This window comes from Nyctibius grandis, chromosome 7 (genome assembly GCF_013368605.1).
Source record: "Nyctibius grandis isolate bNycGra1 chromosome 7, bNycGra1.pri, whole genome shotgun sequence".
NCBI lineage: Eukaryota > Metazoa > Chordata > Aves > Nyctibiiformes > Nyctibiidae > Nyctibius > Nyctibius grandis.
Window position 1 is genome coordinate 14,101,940 of NC_090664.1, and position 18,163 is coordinate 14,120,102.

The window sequence follows — 18,163 nt, forward strand, 5'->3', positions numbered from 1 at the left end:
ATCATACTAATTAAATTCCTTTTAATTGGTTATGTCCTTGAATTAAAAAATCCAGCAATGTGTATGTTTAGAATACCAAATGTGTTAAATGGATGTGTTTACACTTAATACATTAAAAATTGAGGAAAAGACTGCTTTAGGGAATTGATAATGAATTCTGAAGTCCTTTTCCAGCTCGTAAGTCATCAGAAACAATCTGCTTCAAGTTAGTGGTGACAGTCTTTATTATCCTGCTGTCTCGAAGGCCTTCCCAGAAAATACACAGCAAATTGTACATGGTTATAGAGAAAGATGTTTCCTTTCACATATACCTGCCATTTCTTTGTTTCACAAAAAAGTTTGTAACTTATGAAGGGGACATATCGACGACAGATCGAGAGATATAAGTAAAAGTTAGCTGAGTCATGGTTATGATAACTGCTTTTGTAATTGTGTATGTATCCAGAAATTTTAGAAAAACTCTCAGAAATGAAGTAAATTTTGAGATTGAGATGGAATAGAGAATCCCATCATAATTCCTTGAGAACTTGGACTGATCTTGAAAAGCTGTTGTGAAACTGTGAAGAAGAGCAGACCCCTTCAGGTATCAAGAAGTAGGTGAGAATGTCGCTTTAGTTGGTGAACTAACTTGATCTTTCTGAAACATAATTGTTCTAAAATGTTGGAAAACTGATAGACAAAAACAATGGGTATGTAAGGTTTGGCTTTTTGTGCTAAAGCTGTTGTGCTTTCTTTTTGTGGTGTTTTGAAGAAACTCTCATTTTTGTGGTAATTAGAGGTAGTATTTTACTTGTGTCACTCATCTTCTCTGCTGTGGAGGAGAAAATATTCCTTGATCTTATTTTCTGTTTATGGATTACACAGTCAGTCTGCATACTGTGTTATGCTACCCAAATTTCTTTTCTACTACTGGTCACCGCCTTTTTTTATAGGCATATCTTGTGAGAGTGCTGCATAAATCCATATTGTGATATGATTTCATGCAGAGATCTGCAGTAGCTGTTTTTTCTCATTGCTTATTCTGGTGACATGATAATATTTTCACCTATTTAAAGCATTTTTGTGTTGGGAAGGGTAATTTAATGTGAGGCAGTATGTTGTACTTTCATACGTACTTAATTTTTAGCCTTCTTTATGGCGCTATGTGATCAAACTGATTACCAGTTTTTCCAGCAGTTTTTTCTTCCTCCAAAAATAGCCTCTCAACCATTTTACCAATTTCAGCCAAATTTGAGAGTTTAGGTTCTTTCAATGTTTGTGAAAATTTGGTGATGAATAGTAGAGGCACAGTTTAATCTTTTTAGTCAGAAAAGTGTTTAAGATCAACTGAAAGGTTACCTTCCAAATAAGCTGCAATTCATGCTGTCAAGTAGTTTGATGTGTTTAGATTAACCAAGAGAATAGGAAAACTGAAGGTACTGTGTGGGGTGAGGGAGAGTAGAAAACCAGTGAAAAACTAGTCTTGGGCTCTAGCTTTGCCATTCATGGAACAGCTGGCTCCCGGAGAGGATTTGCTGATTTGATTAGAAAGCTAACAGAAGTTAAATAAACCTTTCAGCATATTAATACATCATTTTTACCAGAGGATCTTCTGAAGGTTGATTAATACAAGTATTGACTCTGAGAAAGAAACATAGCAAGAAATTGTAATTGTGGTAGTGGTGGTGGTAGTTTAGCATAGATTTATAATAACACGTGTCAGCAAAAAGTCCAGTGCAATAGGAAGTGTAATCCACAGGGACAGTATAGCTGAGGACATGCAGATAATACTGTCTCTGTCTGTATGCCACAGTGCAACTCTGCACAGAACATTGTTTCATTATGGACATACCATTACTAAAAAGATAAGCTGGATGAACTTCAAGGAAGAACGTTGTAAGTAGTTGACAGAGGTTGACTTATAAAAAGAAGACCAAATGATTTAACTTTATATAATTTTTATTAAGTAACAAGTTTGGCCAAATAACAGCTGTCACCTCACATTTGAAATGTACTTAGTACTATGTCCAGTATGACATAGCATTATACATGGGAGTGAAACTGGATATGATGTGAAACAAAGAAAGCAAGCATGAAGATATCTGTATATATCTCTGGAAAAATATTTCAATGAAAATGATAGCAATCCCCACCATAAGACATAAATTAATACTAGACAGGAGAGAATGCAAAAAAATCTTGGACTAAAAGAAAGCAGGCCACTTTGGAAGTGACGTGGACTAGTTCATACTACTTGTTTTACTCACAAAGGCTTAGAAGTAACTTAAAGTCATAGCATAGGTTTTCTTGATGAAAGGTAGTGTGAAAACATACAGGTTAGTTTCTATACTTGTTTTGTAACAAGTGAGTGGTGCTGATCTAGCTTCTAAAGAGTTACTTTAATGCTTGAAAAAAAATAGAAGTATAGTATATAATAATTTTATAGACTCCATGATGAATTTAAACTGCTGTCTGAAAAAAAAAAAGGTACTATTCTACCAACATAACAGATTATAAACCAACAATGTACTTCTTGGAAATAATTCTTTCTGTAGTACTTGTATAACAGTTATTTTAATATATATTAATTATGATGTTTTTTCCTTCAGTGGCTTAAGACTTTTAATTTATAATCCCTTAGGAACAGATAATAATAATGAATGAACACTTTTTATTAGAATAAGATTAGTCATTTCGTCAAACTAGTTTATGAGCTTGTAAATGTCTTTTAGTCCAATGTTACTGGTATTTGTTTGCTAGAATTATTATTTTTTTAATTTTTATTTTAAGTAATGTCAAATGAGATACATTTAGATGAACTGTGTTACTTTGACATCTGAACTGCAGGAACTTGGAATACTTCTGGTGTTTTTTTTCTGTTTTTTCCCATTCTCTTCTATCTTACCTGTCAGCTGTATTGGTATCTTGGCAGATCCTTACTGTTTCTAAATCTTTACTATTTCTTGTTCTGCTTTACTTTGCTGCCTAATTTCCAGTGCCATTATATGTCATCTTGCTGTCTTTGATGTTTCCTTAATAGTGTTTGCTGTTTTACCATGTCTTTGGTTGTCAGTTAAAGCTATTTCCTGTTTTCACTTGGGTCTTGGACTTCAGTTTCTCGTGTGGTTTTGTTCAGTTGCTTTCTTTTTCATAGTAGCCAGATTTCAAAGCTATGTCAAGGATTGTTCAAACTGCTTTAGTCTTTCCTTGGTTTTTTCCATCTCTTTTATACTATTTCTTGTGTGCTTTTTTTTTTTTTTCCCCCACAGCTGAGTTTTTGCACAGAACAATGATTTTGTTGTTATGATAACTTTAATGGTAGAATAAGTGAAAGCACATGCTACTGAAACTGAAACAGAACAGAGTTCTTGAACTCTATGGAGACATTATTATAGTAAGCATCAGAGCGATAAGTGGCCATGTCTCTTTAGAGAAATGTTAATACTGGATTTTTAAGGATCTGCTCTCCTCTTTTTACCCTTTCCTATTTTGTGCAGTAGTAGATTCTCTGTCTGTTTCAAGGGGTGGCAGGCCAGCTGTGGCTTATGAACTAATGGAGGCAGCATGAGGTATGCTAGGCATCTGACTGAAAGAACAGCCACGTCAAGAATTGACTAACAACTGGGAAGCTGAATGTTTGTAATACTCTCCTAGCATAATTGAAATAAAGAAAATAATTAGAATCAGAAATAGGATAGACATCTGGTTAAGAAAAGCTATAAAGGGGTATTGATGGCTTCTAAATGAACAAGAGGTTCATGTTTGAGTCATCTCCAAGCAGAGCAGCCGGTGGTCTTTCCTTCTGTTTCCTCTTACCATTAATGAACATATTTTCTGCTTAAGATGCTTCCCTAGTCTTATCAGGGTCATATTTAAAATGGACATTATGGAAAAGTCTGTTTTGAATGAAAGAGGGGAGAGAGAAAAATAAATTATTTGCTGATACTTGAATAGATTTTGTGGGTTTAATCATTTAGAGTTAAAAACTGCCTTTAATTATGTTACTCACATTGGCAACTGACATTTTCCACACCTAGAGTCCTCAAACTTCTTGGTTATGACTGGTCATTGCTTACAGGAATGTCATAAGGAGGTTGAACTTAAATACCCCATGATTTCAGACAGACGTGTATATATATATATATATATACACATTTGCTATCTATTATGCTGAAGAAAGCTCTTTTCCTGGGTAACTACTCAATGTCTAGGCTCTTCACAATTTAAGCTGCACAAGCAAGGGTCAATGATTTTATGACTAAAGAGGTAGCACAGTGTTATCCAGGGATGTAGCAGTGAATTGGCTATATGATCCCAACTGCAGACAAGTAATCTGTGTATTTTTATAGAGATCAAGGTGCCCAGTTATTAAATTGGGAGATGCAGAAGTATGTTGTAAATGTAATTTGTTGGTAGGTTTTGTTGTTTACTATTTACAAATTAGCATGTATAGTATTTTCTTTCTACTTCCTATCTCAAGAAGAGTTGATAAAGGCTTTAGTTCATTCCTGAACTAATTCCACATTTAGAGAAGAAGACTGTGGAATTAAATGTTTTTCTGATGACAGGTTCATGTGACAGTTCAGTTCAGGTTGCTTGTCCCATTTTACTTCTGGCCTGTTTCTCAAGGGTAGCCATTACAGTGGTTAGGGAGTGAGCTGAATAGAATGAGGTGATATCTCAAACCTCCTCCTTCCTTCTCTTTAGTCTTTGCCCAATTTCCCATGTAGCCTTACTTTTTCAGCTGATGTTTATAAGTGAGGCATCAAGCAATAAATAATTTAACATTAAAATATATAACAAGTTATGCCTATATTATTATGTTATGACCCTGTGCTCATGACATTCCTGAGGGTTTTTGCAGGCATCTAGATCAACAGGCTTTATTTAGATTTGGAATGTTAAATTCTATGTAAAAAAGACTATGAAGGTTAACATCTTATTCAGGTAAAATCTTGAGCTGTCTGCTTGCTTTTTTTTTTTTTTTTTTACATTTAATCCATACCAAATGTGGTTTCTAGACAGAAAAGTAGTTATTAGTTAATTATCTTGTATATTAAATTTCAGCAAATCCAAATACTTGCAAGGTCATCTAATTCATACCTTACTGTCAGCAAGAAGTCTCTGTGTGACTGGGATTCATCTTGCTTATATCTAGTCATTCAAAAACTAGGCATTTTAGTCAAGTCAAGCAGCTAAATGAATGTTGAAAGTAATGGAAAAAAATAGGCACTTCAATAATGAATTTCATCCCATCTATCTTAAACAGCTATTTTAGGATGAGATGAATCAACTGCTTGAGCTGCCTGTCTCCGTTTACTACAGAGGGAGCTGGAGCACTAGTTTAGCATAAATCTAGCTTATAGAAGGTTAAAGTTAGGTGAAATCAACACCTTATATGAAATCAGTTATTCAAGATTTAGGTTTATTTTAGAGTTGTTGTAGAATTGGATTTACTACTGCTTGTGGTCATCTTCCTGCAGATACTTGTTTTTCCATGTCTTCCTTTCAATTTTAAATATTCATGAGATTTCTTGATAAGCTTGGTTATTTGGACAAAGGCCAATTCTGAAAGGTGTGTAGCTCAATAAGCAAAATCCGTTACCATTGTTTAAGTGTTCAGATTTCTGTTCCATAAATAAAAGGAAAAAAAAATTTATTTTCTTGAGCTGTTTGTGTGGTTACAGGCTTAAGACAATTCCTCAAAGCATTTTACAAGAAGTTGCAGTTATAATTCACTGGAAAACCTCTCTGGTTGGAATGAATCAATTCTTAGAAGTAGTCAGATGAATACTTAGAAGTAGTCAGATGCATGTTATGAGTACCTTTTAGAATATGAGTGTTTCAGTTTTTAGGTACATGGGTAGCACTTTGCCACAACTTACAGATATAATTTATCTACAGCACTTCTGTTAAAACTGACAGTTTGGCAATCTGCTAGGTATTTTCGCATGAATAAGAACACCAAATGTGCGGACCATGCAGTGATGCTTGCCTTTAATAATACAAATAAAAAATCACATTGAAGGGAAATTTTATTTTGTAAGTTTCAGAATCTGGCTTATACTTCCTGTTGTTTTAGGCTTCGTTCTATGATGTGTCTGAAGGAATAATAGGTGTAAATTAGAACTTTAATGTGTTTTTCTGTTTTAGGCCTCCTAGAGGCCCTGGATGTAATACTGGAACACTAAACTACATGTTAATGATACTTTAATTTGTCCTTATAATTTACTCAAAGATGTATATGATAATCTTGAAAATTCAAAAGTATAAAACCAATTGAAACAGCTATGCACATTTTGAGCTTAATTAGATAGTTGTATTTTCATTACAGTGTAAAAGGTGATATTTCTTGATGTTCTTCAGTAATAAGACAACTGAAGGTAGAAGCAGCTTGCTATAAATATCACCTTTTCTGATAGAGCCTGCGAGGCTCTTTAAATTGTCCTTGAAACAAGTTTTTAAAAAACTAAAGGCCTAGAAATGTGCAGTGGTTTTTTTCCAGATCAACAGATACAGTTTATAGACAAGAAGGCCAAATTCAAACTGAATTGTATCTTTATGGGATATTTTCCTAGTGTGTCTACATACTATATTAGTGACTGTATCCTGATGAGGGGGAAAAAACATTGCAAATAGATACTTAACTTTTTTTAAAAAAAGAGTTTATAGAAAACCTTCAGTTGGGGTTAAATGCACATAAAAGCCCATGAAACTCCAACACTTGTGGTCTGCTTATAAAGGATACTTAAATATTCGTAACTTTGGCCCTTGCATTATGTTGAGAGTTCTCCCAATTTTTGTTGTCAGTGTAAGTCAATAGTACTGTAAATTTTTTATACTGTACGTGCTCCCCAATTGCTGTATTTCTGAAATGAAATATTCACAAAATACCGTTCTGGCTGGAAAATTCTAGAGGCCCAAAATATATATTTGAGTAGTACTGTGTGTGTATATATATATGCACATATATATATGGACACACATAGACATGCACCCACATACATATAAAAACAGTGAGATTGTTCACAATTGTAGAGAAGTTAGTTCAGTTTAGATAGCATGAGGCAGATAACTGTCATGCTTTTTTTAGTTTAATTCTTTGTTCCACATTGTGAAATTACGCATAGGTTGATTTATCCAGCTAGCAACACTGTTTCTGGCATAATTGTATTCGAACAAAGTTGTCATGTTGAAGTCTTCAGTGCTTTCAAGAACATATGATCCTATATGTTATGAGAATTCTTGGCAGCTATTTTGTTCTGCTTGCTGCCTTTGATACTTAAGCAGAAGACTTTGAAATTACCCAGTGGTGTCCCAGCAAGTACACAGTTGCCATATCTGGGAGTTTTTGGAGCACGTTGTTTTCCATGTGTTCAAACATGAGAACATTTAGGTATGGATGTCTCTTGTGCAGCATACTTGGTGAACATCAGTGAAATGTATCCTTCAGTTTTAAAGATACTTTTAAAAAAGACACTTATGCAATTAAGTGCTTTTTTGCTACTGCTCCATGAGACTCAGAAAGAACTTGTTTTCACTAGTGCTAAAGGTTCATATGTGTAAAACCAGTGAAAATATAAAAAGGTCTGTCAGATAAATATATGAATCTTTTCTCACTGCTAGAGATCTACACGCTTGCAGAAAAAATACAGAGTTCAAAAATGGGAGAACACATAGTAGTTGACTGTAGCTCGCTGGTCTTCTGAGTATGAACACAGAAGTCATGACAATAAAATTCTTCTGTTCTTTTCAGCAGCTGTTTATATAGGCTTTATGCTCAGAAAGAGGAACTGAGAAGAGATATTCTGAAGCTTTTTATATATTTTCTTGGTTTAGTTACATTTTGATTGACTAAATTTCCTTACTTAGCAAAAGTAAAAAACAGATGTTTCAGTTGAGCATTATGAACTAAGAGTAAAACTGAAAGTGGTATTTCAGTGGAAACTCCTTTTATGTTTATTAAGCTGGCCTCTTGGCAGTTGTGTTTAATATCTCTCTTCCCTAGAAAAAGCCTCCCAAATTTCTGCCAGTAACAGTTGTTTTTAGGACTGTGATATAAACTGTCAATGAAATGTTTCAAGGAAAAAACCCCAACCCTGAACTGCCCTCCCTGCCCGAACAGCCATACCACACCTGGGCCAACACAAGCATTTGTGTAAACTTATGGTGATGAACTAGATTAGAGAACTGACCTGGCTGAAAAATAATTTAGGTTGTTTTTCAGGTGCATCAGGTCTTTGGTCTGACGCATAATGCAGCTGTAGAGGTACCTGTGCTGGCACAGCAGAGCAGATAGCGGTGGTAAAGAGTGACTGGGAGCAGCAGGAGCAAAACAACATCTTGGCTTACAATATTTTTCAAACATACAGCCTAAGCAACTTACCACATGTGACGGCTGTTTTGACCTTCACAGTTTCCTATGTGCTCTAATTTTGCTGGGGGAAAAAGTAGGTATGAGTGACTCTGCACTTAGGGATTAGGAAGAGGACGTTTGTTCTCTGAACATGCTTCTGCCTTGAATATTTAATGATTCCGGTATGAAGAAGATTTTTGTTTGTTGTTGTTTGACAAAGCAATAGGAGTAAAGAACAATAGAGTAAGCTTTTTAAAAAATGTCATTTTATTTGTATTAATATGTGACATGGGTGAAGTAGAAGTGAATTGCTGGCGGTTTTTCATGTGTTCTAGAACACTGTCTTATTACACTGCTAGAGGCCATAAATTATTTTTCAAAGTTAATATATTTGGCATCTCTAAGCAATAATGTATTATATTAGCATGCATGAAAGCTTAAAGGTTTGTAAATTCAAATAGATACAAATCAGTTGAATGTTAATGGGATGTCTGTATTATCAAAACTGTAAAATAAAAAACCCAAAAGGTGGAATATAAAACATCTACTTCTATTTTAGACAGAGAGACAGTGAATATGTGCTGAAAGAAAGCAGTAAGTAATTTCTCTAAACTGCTGATCAACAACACTATGGCTGAGAGCTACAGTGGTTTATTACTGGGATCTTGTTTTTACAGCCTCAGTGCTTATTAACATTTCAGATTGAGACAAACTACACAACTTTACTACCATTTGCAGTGAAAAGTGTCCTTCCACATCAAACTAGGTCTTTTTTTTCTTTTTTTTTTTTAAGATTTTAGAAAAACATAAGGGAGGTATTATCATGTAATCTGCTGTATCCTACAGTTACTAGTGGCCTGTCAATGACCTCAGATTGGTTTTGCCTCTCTATAGACTAAATTATATGAATGTAGAGAAACTTACTGGGCAGAGACAGTCAATGCTTGGAGTAGAAAATGTGAAACTGTTGAGATTACACTGATGAGAGAGCAATTATACACATGAAAGTTACTTCTCTTAGCTGACTTGACCCATTTTAAAATTACATTCCTCACCTGGAGGCAAGAGGATTTATTACACCATAAAATTGCAAACTGAAGGTAGTTAATTTCTTCCCTGCTCTCATACATTTTAAAAAATGATGGAAATTATGAATTTTGCTATAGGCATCAGTAGAGGTTTAGGATGCCTGAAAAAGTGTCTTTTGTAAAGAAGACAGTTTCTATGTATATAATATTTTACAAAAATATTTAACATAATTTGTAATGAGAAAAATGTATACAAGTTAGAAGACAATGTAATAAATTATTATAGAATTACTTGGCAAGACATTTCAGAATAGAAAACTGTGAAGGCAAAGTTTTTAACTGGTGACTGAAAATCCTGTTCCAGCTTCATCACTCGAGGGATAGACAGAATATCCCCAAAGGCTTGTGTTGAATTCTTCTTGTAGGTGAGAAATGCAAATAGCTTTCAGCAACGTTCACAGAAGCTCTTTGTTCAAACTGTCAGTTTTTGTGGCTCCTGTTTCTTCTTCCGTTGCTTTTAGTGGTAATTATGAAGCTATAATACTGAATGTGTACCTGCAGCTTACAGCAAACGATCCCGAGAAGAATTGTGACAAGCAGCAACTGCTTTTCTATTTTTCTTTTTTTCTCCTTTGAGATGATGCTGGTGGTGAGCAGCTGTTTTTTTTTTTCTTCGTTTATTTTTTTCCCCCCTTTCTGTGATTCAGAGGAGAGTTTATAGAGTGGATCTGTGTTTTTTCACACTGGTCTCCAAACACAAATTATCCTGCAGTAGTTTAGTAAAATGAAAACGAGACACTTGGTTCATAGAAACCTAAAAATGGTGCCGAAACACAGGCATACTCTTGATTTTCTCATTCTTTGGACTGAAATTGGTGGTCTTGGCACTTTTCTGAGAAAATTGACATTCACTGAAACAGGAGAGACTCTAACTTGATATAAGGCAAATTTTTTTTTACTAGTCAAATGTAGAACAGGCTGCTCAGTGAGTTTGTGTAGTCTTTACCTCTGAAGGTTTTCAAGACACTACTGGATAAATCCCTGGTTAGCCTGGGCCAGAGTATAGTAGTCTCATTTTTATAGTGAATTGTGGCAGTTATAAGTGCAAAGATTGTGTAAATCCCTGCCTTTGCTTTGCTTTGGTGAGTTCTGCCAGCAACTAAAAAGGCTATCCATTGCAAGCAAGTATAATTTTATAGATGTCTTAACAAAGATATCTGGATATCTGAAGCTAATAGAAACTGCAGAGGATCTTTTAGTATTTGGGACCAAAAAAAAAAAATAAAAGCTTTATCAGTATATGGCAAACTTGTCTACCATCTCTCCTACTGTCCTGTCACCAACAGTGGCAATAAGGCAATATCCATAGGGAAGGAAGAATGGGATAAGCGTATTTGATACTTTGGTAGCCTCCAACTATTTTCAGCTTGGATTGCTTCCTGAACTAGATATGGTTTCTAGGCATGAGTGTTTGTCAAACCACCATTAACAGCAGGAATCTCCATCAAACTGTAAATAATTAATTGGAAGAATGATAAAGACTAAAAACACTAACTCTGTCATTGTTAAAATCTTCTACAGTGGTGCGTGCTTCTTATTTATTTACTCTTTCATCATGGCCATCATCTCTTCTGGGAGTTCGTCTTGAAGAATCACTCTTATTTTAGTTAATCCATAACTCTCTAGTTGAAATCATGTCTCATTTGAAAATACTCCTCATACTGTAGGATGACACATACCAGCTGGTTCTTACACTGGTCAGAAGCACTTGGATTAACCAGTGAACACTGTACCAAGACAAGTCACGAGTGGCTTGGGAAATCTTCACTGATTGTGTCCCCTGACAAGTCAGCCTTATAGTATTGACAACATTTCTTAGAAGCTTTAGAAGCTCTGGAAAATTAATGCTGTTCTGAAAACATCATTCCCTCAGCTTCTCCTTTACTCCCCCTCCAAATTCAGGACTGCTTCCTTCATTTTCAAACTTCTATCCAGTACTAACTAATGTGAACATGAGCTAATCCAGTGAGGATAGCCATCTTTCATATAGGTATGTGATAGTACTAATGTAGCAGATTCAGGTTGGGACAGTCTGATTGTAAATGTCTGTTAAAAGTGTTCTTAAGTAAAAACCATGACAAAATAATATCAGTGAGCAAAATTATAACTGAAAGCTTGATTGCCAAAATGTCTCCAAGGCCATGTAGAGATGATTTGGTGAAATGGTACTTTTACAAGTAGCACAAATATTGTCAAGATTTTTTTTTTAAATCCTCATTAAAAATGTGGGGTAGTATGGAAAGCTATCTTCTGTATTTAAAATAGCTGCTTAATTTCGCAAAAGTAGTTCAGAAGAAAAAACATAATTTTGGATTAAGCAATGGCTTAATCAAATTCAAGACTCATTTTAAGGCTGTTGGCATAGAAGACTTTGTAATTAAATATAAAAGCAATGCTGATATGTTGAGCAAGAGTGAACTTTCTGAGAAACAGTTGTAAAACCGTCTGTTCAAGGCTGCTGAGGATTTGGGGAATTATTCTGTGGGTATATTTCTGTGTCTTTCATTTAGAATAATTTAGTCTTGCTTTTGCTATGGACATTTGTTCAGTGGAGGACTCTCCTATAGTTAACATAATACTGCTGAAGTAAGCTTTTTCAGCTTGAATACGTAATTTGGAAATGAACAGTGATTTGTAAACCTAGAGGAAAACTGTAGTGATTATCTTGAATATGTTAGCTGCAAGAACTAAATGACTAATTATGTAAGTATCTGCTGCCTCTTTTATATCCAAGACTGTGAATATCATAGAGTATAGCATCAGTACTGCTGCTTCATGGCAGAATGATCAGCCCTTGGAGCAATGGAAATTAAATTCTTTATCAGCTCTTAGAGTTTCTCCCTTTATGTATTTTATTTTGACACTGAATGCATTTATGACGTGGACATCTGTTTGCTAAAAATTTAGTTAGTGCCACTGTCCTATTTCAGCCAATTGAGATCTCTTAATCTAAGAATTAATGGAAGAATCCTGCCTTTACAAATAAACTAAAAACTGGTCATACCGATGCTACACCCTTAATTTCATTTTCAGTCTTTGTAGCTAAGACTGATTTTGGAGGATTTTTATGGAATAAAATTCAGGATCTGGTTCTACTCATTCTTTCTGGTCTTGACCAGACAGTGACAGTTTATACACAGTTGTCAACTGAATTAGACAAACCGTATGTACTCCCACCACCCTCCTGTTTGTGGGTGGCAGCGTACAGGAACAGAACTGGGTGCTTTCTCTGCTTGGCATCCCTCAACAGTGTGGAACCAAAAGATGCAACTTGACTGCAGAACTGTTTTGCTAGTCAACAAGTACTGTACCCCACCCACATTTCTAACTAGCAGATGGTGAGGCAAGCCTGTAGAACATGGTGAGGGATTTCACTACATCTCTTAAAAGTAAATAAATAATATTTGAAAATTCTATTTAAAAATATAAATTACAAATTTATTTAGCCATCAAAGCATAGCATAATGTAAGTATAGCATTTTCTATTCTCTAAAGCTTTCATGGTCACTTTAGATAAATGTTACTTCAGTAATTTAAAGTACTTCTTAATCATGAGACAGTATTTAAGGTATTGGTCATCCTAATGCTTTAAATAGCAGAAACTTCTGACTAAAGACATTTGTTCTGGAAGAAAAAATCAAGTAGTACTCTGCTACAAGTCCTTCTTTTGATTAAAAAAAGAAAGGGATTAGGTATACATTTAGAACAAGAAGTCTTTCAGCATGAATAAGCAGAACAAATGACTTCATTAACTTCAAGCTATTATGCATTTGTGTGAAACCATGCTAAAACTACAACCCTGTCAGCATTGTATTCTTCCTGTGGTTTCTAAATCATAGTAGTAACAAACACATTTTTCCTAGTCACTAGCCCAATGGACTGCTGTTTGCTCTGGACATCAAGCTAGGTTCTTCTCTGCTGTTCACGATTACAAGATTCTGCAGGCCAGGCTGTGGTTGCTTCTGTTTCTCTCTCGATTTTATTCAACTTATTCTTTCTGTGACTGCTATGCGACTTTTTGCATAGGTACATAGATTTGAATAATCTCAGTTTGGGATTTTAATGTTATTTAGTAATTTAAAAATAATAGTTTATAACTTTGTATCTTTATGCATGAAAATTATCACTAGAATGAAAGATTTTAAAATTCGAGTCAGATTCATTTTTCTGAATAGGAGCACGCTTAGAACTTTACTAACACAGGGGCTTGGCCTTACTGAGCTGACCATCTATATGATTAGTTGCAATACTGCTGTTTGCTCTAATAGATACATTTAATACATAAAAATGAAATTTCCACAAAGTCCTCTAATGAATTAGTGTCACAATGAGGACTAAAGACAGTCTGATCACAGAAATGGTATTATGTTTTGACACCATGTTCAACATCCTGTATTGCCCTCTATGGTTATGTAATAGCAGCAGCAAAATTCAACGAAAATTGCTGATTAGGTTTCACCCAGGGATCTATATCTTGTTGATCAATTTTATCAGAAATGTGTGACCTGTCAGTCTCTCTCAGTTCCCCACACTATGACCTCTGTTCTGACTTTCTGTTCTGTTAAGATCATTTAATTTCTCTTCAGCATAAGAGTTTATCTAAGGGACCTCATCCCATTTATTTTAAAAATCTGTTTTCTGCACTTTGTACATATAGCAGCACACTTTCTAGCAATAGACTTTATCCAGACTGCATCATTAATTGAATATACACAGTACCTCTCAGCTCCAAAGTAAGGCATTTTACCAAAGATATCAGTAGTATAATCATGAAGTTGATATACTGGTTCCAAATTCTAAGTTGAAAGGAAAAGGAAAACAAGTAGGTTTTCAAGTTGATTTTACAGATGAAAGGAGTCAAGTATTTTTTATATCTCTGAATAATTACAGAGAGAAAATGTTAAGTGAAAAAAAACCATTATGTAATATGACCTTTACTTGCTGCTGAGACTTGAACTCCACCATCAAAATATCCCTATTAATGTAAATTATTATCATCCAGGTTTATGAAAAGTGCTGAAGAACTTAAGAGAAGGAAGTGGAATCTGCATTGTACTGAGTCAAAAGTGAAATTACTGCCTTCTTCCATTTGCTTTAAATGGATCTTTACAGTGGATTTTTTTTTTGTTGTCAGTTAGCTGGCTGTTGAGTTTCCATGTGGCATCCTCACAGGGAATGCATTACAGTAGTTTTAAAAGAATGAAAATGATATAAGAAGTAAAGTTTGTTTACTCACATTAATAGTAAAATCATACCCATTAGCATTCTAAATATAGGACTCTTATTCAAATCTTTCTGATATCTGAATTCCAAGAGCATGTGATATATTTATCTGTTCTCTAGTCCATTTTATTGAAATGCCATCATTATAAACAAGTTCTGAATGCTGTAGTTCATTTGTATCCATTAAGTCCAAAGACATTATAACATGGAACAAGTGAACAAAATATAAACCACTAGTGTTGTGAGAAGAACTGCAGTAGAAGTGGAAAAGCGATTAATTGTACTTCCACTTAAAGAATTTGACTGGTAAATGAAATAAATGCAACCTTTTGAATGTAATCATATGTGCTCTGAAAATATGTTGTAGTGACTAACTATTTAGTGGGTTTTTTTTTTTTTTTAAAAAAAAAAGCCTACTTTAGGTGAATTAATTAAATACTTGTGGGTTGCATTGCTTTTTACTTAGCCCTGAAGTTGTAAAGAGTGAGCCGTATGGAGAGAAGGCTGATGTCTGGGCTGCAGGATGCATCCTTTATCAAATGGCAACCTTGAACCCACCATTTTATAGCACCAATATGCTCTCCTTGGCAACTAAGGTATTTGGAATTGCTAGAACAACCTACCAATTATTTCTGCATGTGTTCACTAGATCTGTGAGAATTTATGTTTAAGGTTATAGAAACACAAACTGCTCTCTGGTCTGGGGTGTGAATGAGCACAAGTGTTTATCATTGTATGAGTTGCTATCTTGCCATTCTAATGGCAAAAATTGCTTGTAAATGTTAGTATATCGTTACCTCTCAAACTAGCATATTTTTATCATTGCATTTGGTGATAGGAGCTTTATATATATAAAATTTCTTGATGTATGTAATATTGGATTTTCTATAGAATTGTGTATTGCACCTTAGGATGTGATCACAATAAAAATAAATCATTGGATTTTTTTATGTTTCCCTTATTCAGATATTGTAGCCCTTTGATCTATAGTGATTATATACATTAATGTGGACACCTGATTAGAAATGACATTCTTCATTAGAAGATGTGTTCTGAGTTGTTTTGCAAGTTAGAGCTGATGTTGTAATGCACATCAGGTTGTTTCAAGGAGCAATACTTATCATATGGGATCTTCAAATAAATAATGGAATATTTTTCTTCAATTAACTGTAGATTATTTATTTTGCAGATAGTAGGGGCTGTGTATGATTATTTATTTTGCAGATAGTAGGGGCTGTGTATGAACCTGTGCCAGAAGGACTGTACTCTGAAAAAGTGTCATTTACCATTAAGAGGTAATTACTCATCTAGTTTTTTTTCGCCATCCTGATGAAAAGATGTTTTGTTTTGTATGTTTCCAGCAGTGGTAATGTGACAGTTTGCTGAATTTAGCAACCGCCAGTATTTGTCTTTGAATATGAAATATCTTCTGATTTAAAGAAAAATTAAGGTATCTCCTTACCCTGCTAATAACACATGCAATATAGTTGCATACATGCAACTGGAAAACTCATGCCAGTATAGCCAGCACATTTATCCAGCCAATATAGACTTTATACTCAGTGCTGAAGTTTAACAATACCAGTGCTGTAGTTAATTCCCTACACATCATTTCCCCCTGCCCCCACCATGAAAATATAGCATTTTGAGTCATTTTCAAGTGCAGTTTATGGTCAAGAAAGTAACCCTGTTGCAATATGTTATTTATAGATCGCTGTATGATCACATTCACAGTTTTGTGTGTTTATTTGACGGATAGAAAAATGTTTCCCACTACCTTCTAATCCTAGTAGCAGAAGAGCAGAGATACCAAAGCTGAGATAACGCAGTAATAGAGGAAAAGATGAGCCTGTATTTGTTCCACTCACTCATCACGTGTTTCTCTTAGCTATGGTTACATCTTCCTGGTGATAATGTAATGTGTAAGACACAGTATAGAGAGTGAATTGGTGCACTTCTATGAGATTTAGCTCCCTTGATTCTTCCATTTTAGAAAAACTCCACTTAGCACAAAAATGCTTTTTCTTTCTCATATGTTGAATTCTATCTCTAAAAATCACTTTACTGTACAAAGACTATAACGTTTTTATACTGTTTTATTGCACAAAAAGGTTTCTGTTATTTACAGTCCTTGAGGATGAAGGATAACAATGGAGAGGAAAGGAGCTAATAGAACTCACATTTAAGTTTAAGAGGTCCTGAAATGAATTTTAATATTTTAAATATTTACAGATATTTGTAGTTAGAATAACTGGCTTTATTAATTCATTGCTCGCTATTTATGAATAATATAGTAATCCCAAATACATCCAGAAAATATCCTCCAGTCACATCATATCAGTATTGATATGTATTGCATTGCCTTACAAATTTTAAACAAATCTTTATCAGTGACTTAGATAAAGTTATGTGAGTATCTGGCCCTCTGTCTTTTCCTTCTTTTCATTCCTGATAATGATGAGAAACTCTGTAATAGGAATTTTTTGAGGGTTTTTCTAAGGCCAGCTATTGAGTTATTTATGATTGTAGATATTGTGGCTGTATTAAACAGATTCACTGAAAGTCCCATATCATCATGAGACTGCTGCTGTGGAGGCTAACTGGTTTAAACAGATAATTAAATAGGTATTTGCATGAAAATGTTAAAATTAAGTTTTCCTATCATATAAGAATTTTTCTGCTTATTTTAATAGCAGTGGGAAGCATAAAATGTTTTTTAAAAAAACGTTGATTCTCTTACTATGGTTTAATCCTTAAATGAAGTATTATGTTTAGGTTTTCGCTTATGCTTTGTGAGATATTTAGAAAGAATAAAGAACATTAAAGAAAAGCAGCAATAATGAGATTTTACTTATAGTATAGATGAGGAAACATTAACAGAAATGAAAAAGTTCTTTCTGAGTGACTGAAGCACAACACATATTCAAAGATGAATGTCATAAATAGAAAAAATAATTTATTGATAATGATTGGAAAAAACATTGAAAGGTTCATGTTGCAACTGTAAATTTACATTGTGTTATCATTATTATTAGTTAGTATTGTTATTATTAAAATACAGTTTCATTAAATAAGCTACTAAAGAAAGTTCTGGAATTCTAATCATCAAAGTCTTACCGAGCTGAACATCAGTCTACCCAGTGTTTAGTCATAAATAAATAATTTCTTTTTTAGATGCACGAGAAATGGATTTAGGACTTACCAGAAATCTTTCGTAGCTCACATAATTCTTGGAAATTTTGACCAATTTCCATGGATAAAAATAAAAAATCAAATGGAACACTTCTTAAGGCTGAAAAACTTGCATCTGTTTAAAGGAAATATAAAATTTTAAGTAAAACAGATTAACAAAGTTTGAAAATTAATGAGGCGAATCAACAGATTTGAGCAAATTTAAACAAAAAAGATAAAAATCAAGAAGTTCAAGTACTGTAAAACATTTTCAAAACTGCTACTTTACATGGCAGTTATGTTTATTTAGAAAGTACTGTTTTTGAGATAAAATCATTCTGTGACA

At 34.1% G+C, this 18,163-nt stretch overlaps 1 protein-coding gene across 3 annotated transcripts in view; it reads left to right on the forward strand.

Moving 5' to 3' along the window:
- NEK10 (NIMA related kinase 10) overlaps positions 1 to 18,163 on the forward strand; it is a 99,539-nt gene that overhangs the window by 38,690 nt on the left and 42,686 nt on the right. For all 3 annotated transcript variants that reach the window (XM_068405038.1, XM_068405036.1, XM_068405037.1), the window contains 2 exons: positions 15,113 to 15,242; positions 15,871 to 15,941. In XM_068405038.1, coding sequence (XP_068261139.1) covers positions 15,113 to 15,242; positions 15,871 to 15,941 — 201 coding nt within the window. The remainder of the gene's footprint in view (positions 1 to 15,112; positions 15,243 to 15,870; positions 15,942 to 18,163) is intronic.